This window comes from Fukomys damarensis, unplaced genomic scaffold (genome assembly GCF_012274545.1).
Source record: "Fukomys damarensis isolate Sample0158 unplaced genomic scaffold, DMR_v1.0_HiC HiC_scaffold_17, whole genome shotgun sequence".
NCBI classification, from domain to species: domain Eukaryota; kingdom Metazoa; phylum Chordata; class Mammalia; order Rodentia; family Bathyergidae; genus Fukomys; species Fukomys damarensis.
The window spans coordinates 53,971,107-53,982,755 of NW_022900929.1; the positions used below are offsets into that span (position 1 = coordinate 53,971,107).

The window sequence follows — 11,649 nt, forward strand, 5'->3', positions numbered from 1 at the left end:
TCTGAGTTTGGCTTCATTGTCAGCCGGGCGACGCCTCCGGGAGCAGTAGCTCACTCGCCGGTCGGCTCCCTGTCCGAGGCGCCCTGGGGTGTGGAGAGACCGGGACGCCCCACCCGCCCCGCGCCCGACGCCTCTGTCTCGCTCTTTCCCAGGTCCGCACGCCCCTCGACTACCATGTCTGCAGCCTGGATCCCCGTTCTCTGCCTCGGTGCGTACGCGTCCTTCCGCGCCCCTTCCGCGCGCCGAGCACTTGTGCAGCCCACCAGCCTCGTGCTCTCCTCTGCTCTCTCCGCAGGTGTCTCGCTGCTGCTGCTGCCCGAGCCCGCGGGCAGCGAGGGAGCCGGTGAGTTTGGGTTCCAGGGTCCTGAAGGAGGGCTTGGTCTCGGCGGACCGAGGTGCCGAGCACCACCAGGTGGCAGCGGGCTCCAGGTCGAGTGCGCTGATCTCGGCCCTGGGCGAGAGGCGGAGGGCGCACGTCGGGGCCCATGATGTGTTCGGCGTCACCAGGTTCTCCGGCACCAGAGGGATCCGGGCTCCCATGCGGTAGAAGAAAGCCGAGCCACTCGCGCGTCCACCCCGCCGCCCTGTCCTTCTGCAGAACCAAAAAGGGAGGTCGAGGCAGAGGTGTTCACTGAGCCCGGTTGCGGGACACAGGAGTCCCAGGGTTTCCGCTGCGCTTGGGTTCGAGGCAAAATCTTTAATAGATTGTCGTACCCAAGAGAGGGAGGCTGGCATTGCTCCACATAAGTGGGTTTCTAGATGCCACCCTTACGAAAAGCAGCTTGGTCCCATTCGCTTGTCACAGTCTGTGTTTTGTTGCACGAGTAGAGGTCTCGGTCTGACGATGTGGTTCTTTGTGTTTTCCTACAATGTAAAAGACAAATTCTTTCCAAAAACCTATTTGTTTTCCCTGAAAAGTAGACATGAGGAGTATTGTACCCGGATGCTTTTCTCATCCTTCCCTCAGTAAAGTTAATGTTAGCAGCTAAAGGCAGTTTCAAACCCAAATTCCTTCCTTGGCCAAATATGGGAGGAGGCTCTGGACCGTTTGATAACAAACAGGAGCCTCCTGTTTTCCGTGGGGATTTTAATTCCCCTAGTTCTCTAGAGGGTTTCTTGAGCTCAGGAGTCAGCCCTGTACGCAGCATCCTCTCTTCCTTTTCCATCTATTTCTCCAGTCCAAAACAGTCCACTGCAGAGTGGCCTTGTTAGAGGCAGCTACTCGGTTGGGCCTTAACCAGACAGTATTCCTCTTGAAAAAGAGAGAGTTGAGAGAGGTTTTTGTTTGTTTGTTTCAAAGAGTTTTGAATAACCTCATTTCCTTGCATTTGGAAATGGTATGTAATAACGTTCGTCTCAATATCTACAGTAAGTTGAAAAAATAATATTTTGTCTTATGTTACCTTGTCACACTTTGCCAAGGGCTTGTCTCTACCCCGTATCTTTTTGGTGAAATTTTTGACTATGTAAAACTTGAGCATGTTAATAGTGCTTCCTAAAAATGCATTCATTGGCTGATATATCTCATTGGACAGATCTGGAGCAGAAATAATCAGGTTCAATTAAGATGAAAATGCTCCATTCTGATGGGTCTTGCTTTCCTGTGTTCAGTCCTTTGGGAGTTGTAGAATTTCCTTGGGTAAATTAACCCTATGGCTTTAATTTCCTCATCTGTAAAATGAACGATTGAGCTAAATAACGTTCTGTGAATTTAAGGATCATTTTACTAGTTTGTTTAAATGAACGTGATTTTAAGGCTCTGTGTTTATAAGATAACTAAGACAAATGGCCTTATGAAGGGAGTAATAACTTAGATTTTTCACATTCCTATGAGTATATTCCATAAAAGCTCAATTCAAATTTACTAGTTTGAATTGCATACGCAGATTTATCAGAGTTGAGATTTTTACATTTCTAGAATCAATAAATGTTCAATGACTCATGTTATTTTCTAGATCTGATGCATTTCCAGTTATGTGCTTTCAAACAGCTAAAACTGAGGAAATTGTGACATTACATTTCTGTAGTGGCTGGGGACTAAATTGCAAAACCTGCTTTTGGCCCGCTAAAATCTGGAATGGTGTGGCGTGGTGCGTAAGCCAGTATTGTTGGTAGAAGTGTAGAGATTAGGGAAGTGAAGCTCCAGTTTCTCTCCCTGATTCCTCCTCCACTACTTCCCCAGAGGTCCCAAGGGTGCTCATCCCGTTCCCCCTTTGTCTTCAGTTCCCATTGCTGTCACGTGCTTCACCAGAGGCTTGGACATCAGGAAAGAGAAAGCAGATGTCCTCTGCCCAGGGGGCTGCCCTCCTGAGGAATTCTCTGTGTTCGGGAACGTAGTTTACGCTTCGGTATCCAGCATATGTGGGGCCGCTGTGCACAGGTAAGCGCAAAGACAGCTGTGGGGGAGGGGGAGACGCAAGCGCACTTATTTATTTCCCCACTTTTAGCCATCTGGGCTGCCTTCCCCCGTCACTTCGCTTTGGCGCCAGTTGTGGTCATAGAAGATGGATGTAATTTCTAAGTTTTTCGGGGTAGCCTTGAAACATCAAATACACAAGGGAAGCTTTCTGACACGGCAGACTGCATTACTTCTTGCTGGTTAGACTCCTCTGGTTCTGAAACAGTCCTAATTATTTCATATATTGTGGGTTTTTTTCCTGTGCATCAGCCATTTTCTTCCACCACAATTCTACACAATTCTACAAGGTAGGTACAATTTCACTCCGTTTTAGAGATGAGGATACTGAACTTAGAGAGTTGTTAAGTGTCTTGTGCAAGTCACAGTGCCACGCCATCCTTCAGTACAATGGCCAGTGTGAGACACTTTTTGAAAAAATACAATCCAAGGACATGTGGAGTATCTTAGGGAACCAACTGTTGGGCATCTTTTATTAATTTAATTTCTGAGTTGTGGGGAATAGGTTAATGTATTTGTATTCTTATCAACACTTAAGAAATTTGACAGCACAAAACCGTTTCCCAACAGGTTTTGTTCCAACGTAGGCAAGTTTTGAAAAGGCTCGTGTTATGCTTAAATGATTTCCTTGCTAAATTATTTTCTTGATTAATGAGAGCAATGGATGCAGGATGACACTGTGAGTCCGTTGGATGCTCTTAGTAGATAGTGTCTCAGTTGTTATTCTTGTGTTGCAGAGGAATAATCAGCACCTCGGGGGGACCTGTGCGAGTCTATAGCCTTCCTGGTCGAGAAAACTATTCCTCAGTGAATGCCAATGGCATCCAGTCTCAGACACTTTCCAGATGGTCTGCGTCTTTCACAGTGACTAGTAGGTACAATTGTTCTCACTGTTGGCAAATATTGCCCCCTCCCTCCCTAAAAAAAAGGCATTCCTTGGCCAAACTTTTTGATTCTAATGGAAAAAGCCGTGGTCAGGAAGAGGTCAACTGTGGGGTACAGCCAGGAAACCAGAAAGCTCACACATCACACAAGCCAAACTTTGGTGAATAAGGGAACAATTTGCTGTGAGTTAGTAGCAGTAGAAATATGAATTGCCTGTAGTGAGAATGCCTGGACATTTACCAAGTAACACTAAACTGCAAAACTAGTGAATTCATTTTTGATGATCCCATTAAATATAATCGATGAGATCCCATTTGGGTTCTCTGAAAGTAGCATGCAGTAACATGCAAATGTTTCTACTGACCATCACTAATACCCTATTACATTTATCATCCAAACTCTAAATTAAGTCATAATGCTATGATGATGAAGAAGGAAGAAAAACATAGACTTATCTTTATTTTAACAGAAGGAAAAACTAGTACCCAAGAAGCCATGGGGCAGGCAGTGTCCACAGCACGTCCACCAACAGGTATGAAACATGAAATCTGTACGTCCTGCTTGCCTTTCACAGCATTTGGAAATTATGAAGAAATATGTTATTGGGCCAGGGATTTAGCTCAGTGGTTCCGCCGCCTGCCCCACAAGTGCAAGGTCCCAAGTTCAATTCTGAGTACAAAAAAATATATATATATATGTATATGTATATATAATTTTTAAAAGTGCAAGGCCAAGTTCAATTCTGAGTACAAAAAAATATATATATATATGTATATGTATATATAATTTTTATCATTGTTGTTATTATTTTGGAACTGGGGATCGAACTTGGAACCTTGAGCTTGCGAGGCAGGCGGCAGAACTACTGAGCTAAATCCCCAGCGCAGAGATATGTTACTGATAGAAGCTTTCCTTTAAAAATACCTGATGGAACAACTTCTCAGGGAAGAAAGAATTATCTTGACTTAGGGTTTCAGAGGTTTCAGTCCACAATCAGCTGGTTGCACTGTGTTAGGCCTGAGTTACGGGAGAAGCACTGTGGTAGACTAAAGCTGCTGCCTCAGGGTGACCAGGAAGCAGAGAGACAGCTAGAGCTTGGGCGGACGGCTCCCTCCTGCTTTCGTTCATCTGGACCCCACTCATGGATAGTGGTGCCATAGTCAGGGCAGGTCTCCACCCTCAGTGTACTGTCCCATGTGCCAATCATTTCTGAAAACGCCCTCATAGACACTTCCAAAAGTGTTCTTTACTAATTTCCCATGCATCTCTCATTCCTGTAAGTCCAGTCAAGATTAAGCCTTACAATAAAGAAGCGAAGTAAATATTATATTCGCCGATGTATTATGCACAGAGATATTCACATTTACATGTATAATTCCTTCTTGTATTTCTTTACTGTGAACGCTGCTGCCAGTTACGCTCTTGAAGCCCCACCGGACTTGACAGAACTTTCCCAGGAACGTGCCAGCGTGAAAGCTTTAATTTGCTTCACCAAATCCCCTTACTGCTCTGTCACACTCAGTGTCTAACTTACTGTCCTATGAATAAAAGGAATAGTGTGTATCTACCATAAAAAATAGCCAGGGGTCCCCTTTTCTAAGACTGTTTAAAAACTTGAGATTAAAATCAGTGAGCACTAAGCTACCTAAATTTTAAGACAAAGTCTAAGTTACTCAGGCTGGCCTCTAACTTGCTATCCTGCCTCAGCCTCCTGAGTATACTACACACACAGCAAGTATGGCCATTTTAAAATCAAAGAAATTAAGAATGTTAGGCTGAGTTGCCAATCTTGTATCAGGTGTGGGTTTGGAATTTTAAAGTCTTAGCTCAGAGGACTATCAAATATGTAGGCCTTCTGTAGTCCCACGTCATTTCATTTTTGGAGCATTGCTTCCCCAGTCTAGAAAACCATGAGGAAATTAAAAATCTTTTCAAGAATGATGTTTCTAATGCCTTTCTATAATCCTGCACTATGAGAGGCTGAGGCAGGAGGGTCTCAAATTGGAGTCCAGCCTAGGCATTTTAGCAACTCAGCAAGATTCTGTCTCGAAAAGGGCTAGGGTGTAGCTCAGTGCAGTGGCCCTGGGTTTAATCTTCAGTACTGGGGAAAAGATATGACACTCCTAGCCAGGTGCAGTGCTCCTCTCCTGTACTCCCCAGCTACATGAGAGGCTGAGACCAGAGAATCACAAGTTCAAGGCCAGCCTGGGCAGCGAGACTGTTTGACAATTCTTTTAAAGGCTTATGGATGTAGCTTAATGGTAGAGCACTTGCCTACCATGTCCCAGGCCCTGGATTTAATCCTCGGTACTGCCCCCGCAAAAACAAAATGTCTCTTTATTGCTAATGTCAAATACCGCTTTTGTTTTAGGCAAACGACTAAAGAAAACATCTGAGAAGAAAGCTGGCAATAAAGGTAAGAATGAGATACCCATTTGTGAAAATAGCATTTCCCCTGCCCCTTCCTGAGATTGCTAACCAGAGGACTTGGTTGATATTCACAGACTGTAAAGCAGACATTGCGTTTCTAATTGATGGAAGCTTTAATATTGGGCAGCGCCGCTTTAATTTACAGAAGAATTTCGTTGGGAAGGTGGCACTAATGTTGGGAATTGGAACAGAAGGACCACACGTTGGCCTTGTTCAAGCCAGGTACCAACTTTGTTAAAATGAGAGTTGGCTGATGTTTTGAAAGACAAATTATCAATCTGATGCATTCACTTTGGTTTAGTACAGTCATGCTGAGTTGTGGACATGGTGAATTTCTAAACTGTAAGTTAAGATTGAAGACTGCCTGGGCAGATGCTTGCCTGGTGTATTATGAGGCCCTGGGCTGGATTTCCAGCATCACAAAATGCTACCTGGGCAGAATGAGTAGATCTGAGGGCCTCCTTTTGAAATAAGAGGATTTAGAGGCACAGACTTGCAGACTGTGCATATGATGAGAAGGTAGATGCAAAAGTCTTGTTGCTTGCATAATCCCTACAGCTACTCTGCTCGGTTCCCAGTTTCTTTCTGAAGGAAGAAACAGTGATATGTCTGTTCCTCTCTCTTCTGCCATTACTCTCCTTTTCAAAGGGCTGTAAGTCTCTTGTATCATCTCATCCTTTAGTATTTTGAGCATTTTCTCATCACAAGTGCTCATCAAAAACTGACATTTCATATATTCCTTCGCATGGCAATTTAACCATTCTTCTCTTGCTTTTTCACCATTGCACATTACACTATGACATTATCCATATATCTTCTTTGCACTTATCTCTGATTATGTCATTAGATTCCTATATATGAGGTTCTGACAATTTTAAATCTGAAATAACTAAATTGCTTTCTGAACAGATGAGTTAGTTTTAAACTACTACCAATAGTATACAAGGGGTCACCAGAACTCCGACAAACACTAATTCATATTTCTTTTTTTATTGTTGTTGTTGTTGTTTGTTTGTTTGTTGTTTTGGTACCAGGGATTGAACTCGGGACCTTGCACTTGCAAGGCAGGTGGCAGAACCACTGAGCTAAATCCCCGGTCCTCATTTGTTATTTTTTTAAATTAGCTCTGCTCTTTAGAGTTTTTCTTTTTGGCGGGGGATGACTATTTAATTTTGCTTTTATATATTTTAACTATTTATCCTTCATTTTACTCTACTGCTTTTTGTGTGTGTGGTGCTAGGGATTGAACCCAAGGCCGTAAGCATTCTAGTAAAGTACTGTCCTGTGGAACTACATCCTCAGCCCTGTAATAGCGTTTTTACACCCAAGTCTATATTCCTTTGATCAATACGCTAGATCTTTTTTTTTTTTTCCAATGGAGTTTCACTAAGCTGGCAGATTGGCCTTGACCTTGTAATCCATCTGCCTCAGCCTAAATAGCTGGGATTATAGACATGCACCACCATGCCCAGATTCTTATGTTGGTTTGCTTTTTTTCTTTTGAGACAGGGTCTCCCCATGTACTTCAGGCTGGCCTCAAAACTCATGGCAATCCTCCTGCCTCAGCCTTCTGAGTGCTGAGATGACAGGCATATGCCACCATGCCTGGCTCTATGCTAATTTGTACATCCTCTGTATACTGTAGTTTGTTTCAAGACAGGTTTTGCTATGTAGCCCAAGCTGACCTTTAAATTGTGGCAGTTCTCCTACCACAAACCTCTGAGTGCTGTGATTATAGGTGTGCACCACTACAGCTGGTCTCTCTCTACTGTTTTGATGACTATAGCTTTATTGAACATTTTAACAGCCCATGAGGAAGTCCTTGTAGTATTTTGTATATCTGTTATATACATGTTTATATGCACATATATTTTTTTCTTTTTAAAAGGTCTTATTGTGTTGCCCAGGCTGGCCTTGAACTCTTAGACTCAAGCTGTCCTCCTACATCAGTTTCCCAAATAGCTAGGAGCACAAACAGGTGCATGCCACCACACCCAGCTAATAGTAAATCTCTTACATGTAATCTTAAGATTGGCAAATGTCATTATCATTTATTATAAGAAAAATTTTATATAATTCAGGTCCTTATAACTTTGTCCTTTTTTATAGTTTTGGTCTTAATATAATTGAAATTGTCCCTTCTGAACAGAGGCCTGGGTTAATAGACTCAGGCTGCTTAGTATATCCAGGGTCCCTCACTGCAGCAGACCTACTCTCAACCAGCTTCCACCCAGGTCCCTGTGTCCAGCTCTGCAGCCTTCCACTAACCCTAAGCCTCTGGGCCAGGGTGGGTTTCAGGTGCTGTGCATACTATTTAGGCATAAACTTTGGAGCCATACAAGCCATACAGTCCAGCTGTTTAAGGTCAGTGATAGTGAACCATGCCAAAGCCATCTGTTTATTATTGAAAGCTCTCAAAGGTTCACCATCACTGACCTAGGTAGGTGCTCTGAGCCTCGGTTTCATTCATATAATAATCAGGAAAATTTGTACCTCAGATACATGATGAGATTATACATGTATTTTATTACCCAGGATATAATAAACCCTCATTGTAGCAATTATGTTGCACTTCTGAAATAGCCCCAGTAATTCAAGTAAGGCAATGCCTTAGGTGACTAGATCCTGAAGGATCAAAAATGAAACTAGTATTGTCTGATTTAAAAAGTTTTTTTTAAAAAACATCTAATGTTCTTTATTTTGCCTGATACTCCCTGGATAATTTTTTTTTTAATTATAGTGAACATCCCAAAACAGAATTTTATTTGAAAAACTTTACATCAGCCAAAGATGTGCTGTTTGCCATAAAGGAAGTAGGTTTCAGAGGGGGTAATTCCAATACAGGTAAGCAAACTTTGACCAGTACATTAAAGAGTTATTAGTGATTAGACATGTAAAACAGTATTATGTCATTTTGTATAAGCAACGTGAAGCTCTTCCTCCCGGCACTAAAATTATCGCTAGGTCTGCATTTGATCACCTGAGATCATTCAATTTTTAATGGAAACTATATACCAAGGAGGTAATTGATAACTATTTTAAAAAATGAAAACACTGTGATATATAATCTTTACATTGGATAGTACTTTAGAGAAATACTTGTTTGTAACACTAAACAGCAGCAGAGATCAACAGACTAATGAATGCAGATGTGGCAGAATTAGAGCACAAGTGACCTCTGAGGAGAATTTTTGTTTTGAGTCCTGAGAGGTACTCCTCAGTCTCCAAGGGGCAGGAGCATGACAAGAGCAAGGGTCAGTTGTTTCTGACTGGTGACTGACATGGGGGGTTAAGGAAATGTGAGGCTCTAGGAGGTGGAAAAGGAAATAGTACAGTTAAGAACAAAAAATAGGACTAAAGGATAAACTTTACCAACATATGTATTATAAACTCAAGTGCCCTATAAATTAATGGTGCCAAATTTCTCCAGGGAAACAGAAATGTCATTTAACACTGTTCAATGCTGGTTTGCTTCATTTTCAAACCTAGGAAAAGCTCTGAAGCATACTGCTCAGAAATTCTTCACGGCAGACACTGGAATGAGGAAGGGGATCCCCAAAGTGGTAGTGGTGTTTATTGATGGCTGGCCTTCTGATGATATTGAGGAAGCAGGAATTGTGGCCAGAGAATTTGGAGTCAATGTATTCATAGTTTCTGTGGCCAAAGCTATCCCTGAAGAACTGGGGATGGTTCAGGATGTTGCATTTGTTGACAAGGTAAGGGGTCAGAATATCTTCAGTTATGGTGGTACTGATTGAACTTTGTACCTCTGGACATAGTACTGAATGGCCTGTAGATTAATTTTGAACACACAAGATTTAATGTTTTCGCAATTTCAGAATTTTTGATCCCTTTAAATATCTTTTATGTATCTCTCCCATTAGGCCGTTTGTCGGAATAATGGCTTCTTCTCTTACCACATGCCCAACTGGTTTGGCACAACAAAATATGTAAAGCCTCTGGTACAGAAGCTCTGCTCTCATGAGCAAATGATGTGCAGCAAGACCTGTTATAACTCAGTGAATATTGCATTTCTAATTGACGGCTCCAGCAGTGTTGGGGATAGTAATTTCCGCCTCATGCTTGACTTTGTTTCCAACATAGCCAAGACTTTCGAAATCTCAGACATTGGTGCCAAGATAGCTGCTGTGCAGTTCACTTATGATCAGCGCACAGAGTTCAGCTTTACTGACTATAGCACCAAAGAGAATGTCCTAGCGGTTATCAGGAGCATCCGCTATATGAGTGGAGGAACAGCTACTGGTGATGCTATTTCCTTTACTGTTAGAAATGTGTTTGGTCCCATGAGGAATAGTCCCAACAAGAACTTCCTGGTGATCATCACTGATGGGCAGTCCTACGATGATGTCCGAGGCCCTGCTGCCGCAGCACATGACGCAGGTGAGGTCCTTTTCCTTTATATGGGAATGGAGCTAAGAGGCTCTATTCTGGAGTAAGTACAAAGTTAATCAGTTATTGAACAGACAGCCTACAGTGTGACAATCAGTGTTCTCAGAGCTTTAACCAACATTAGCCCTAGACTTAATTATCAGAGCAGTCCTATCCATGAGCCAGCTTCCCCAGAATGACCCAAGTGTTAAGTAAAGCCAGGCATTCTGGTTTGAGAGTCCACACTCCTCCCCACTGACTGGATTATTAGAACTACACTGACAACTGTCTTGTGTCCAGGACTTACTTTACTAGTGCTTATGTTTGGTTCAAATTTGGACTATATCCCAAATAAATTAGTCACCTACAACTTATCATTTGATTATCCTAATATTTTACATTTTAGTTTGGCATGAGTTTTCTAAAATGCTAAGGTCTCCAATAAAAGTTTAATTCTATCCCATTGAAACTTAAAATTTTTTTTCCTTCTTGATATAGCACATACACTGGTATCTTAAAAGGGTATTAAGTATAAAATTTCTTCTTTACCCTGTCATATTTGTTTCTGAAATCAAGCCAGCAGAAAGAGTCCCTTTCTGGGGAAGTTACTCAGTAACTTAGCAAAACAGCCTTATATTCTTGGATATTCTGCCATCTTTAATTCCTAATGACTGTTTCATTTCCATACACCAGGACCTCTTATGTATATTATATATTTTTATAAATACTGATGAAATACAGTGGTACCTCAGTTCATGACTTAATTTGTTCTATGATTTTAGGAAAGGTGGCCTCAGTCACATTTGACACCTGATGCAGTTTGCAAACAAAATTCTGCCAAATACTATTTGTGAACCAAATTATCTGCAAAGAATTCATGAAGCAAGGTATCACTGTACTTTTAAGTATGATAGGAAACTGCTACAGGCAATTTAAACAATACATGACTTATAAAAAGTATTTTTTACACATTAGCAACAAATCTGTGTTGAAGTGAAGATTTACATATCTATTGTCACTCTCAAATGTAGCTAACTCAACTACCAGGACTGTATTCAAGCTAAAGTAAACTAAATTCAAATACATTTACCCATCATTAAATTTGAGGACCTTAATGAGTCACAAAAGCTAGAAAACAGTGAGCTTTTAGGGCTAGCTCACACCTTTTTTTTTTTTTTTTAATCTTTAATTATATACTGGGGCTGACCTGAACAATCTAAACTAGATTGTAGAGCTCAAAAGTGAGAAAAACTGACAAGAGTATTTGTCTGGCAGTGGTAGTGAAGAGGCGACTGGCTGGTGGTGATATAATCAAAAATTGTTTCAAGTAGCATTAACTCTTCTAAACCTACTTATATCAGCTTTCTGAAGACTCACTAGAAAGGAAGTAAAATCTGAAATAGGGAAGTGGCTATTTCAGAAACTTGAAAGATATTAAGGGGATTATCACCTAGCAGAAGATAGGTGGTAATCTCCCCTAAACATCTGCTGAACCAATACACTTGCAATCAGGACTGATGTGAATTGTG

At 41.7% G+C, this 11,649-nt stretch overlaps 1 protein-coding gene across 1 annotated transcript in view; it reads left to right on the plus strand.

Moving 5' to 3' along the window:
* Positions 1–6: 6 nt before the first annotated feature.
* Positions 7–11,649, plus strand: part of Coch (cochlin) — a 14,872-nt gene continuing 3,229 nt past the window's right edge. The window contains exons 1-10 of the mRNA XM_010633553.3: positions 7–208; positions 296–343; positions 2,224–2,380; positions 3,154–3,287; positions 3,771–3,833; positions 5,673–5,717; positions 5,806–5,953; positions 8,472–8,575; positions 9,221–9,447; positions 9,616–10,132. Of these exons, the coding sequence (XP_010631855.1) occupies positions 175–208; positions 296–343; positions 2,224–2,380; positions 3,154–3,287; positions 3,771–3,833; positions 5,673–5,717; positions 5,806–5,953; positions 8,472–8,575; positions 9,221–9,447; positions 9,616–10,132 (1,477 nt within the window). The 5' untranslated portion in view covers positions 7–174. The remainder of the gene's footprint in view (positions 209–295; positions 344–2,223; positions 2,381–3,153; positions 3,288–3,770; positions 3,834–5,672; positions 5,718–5,805; positions 5,954–8,471; positions 8,576–9,220; positions 9,448–9,615; positions 10,133–11,649) is intronic.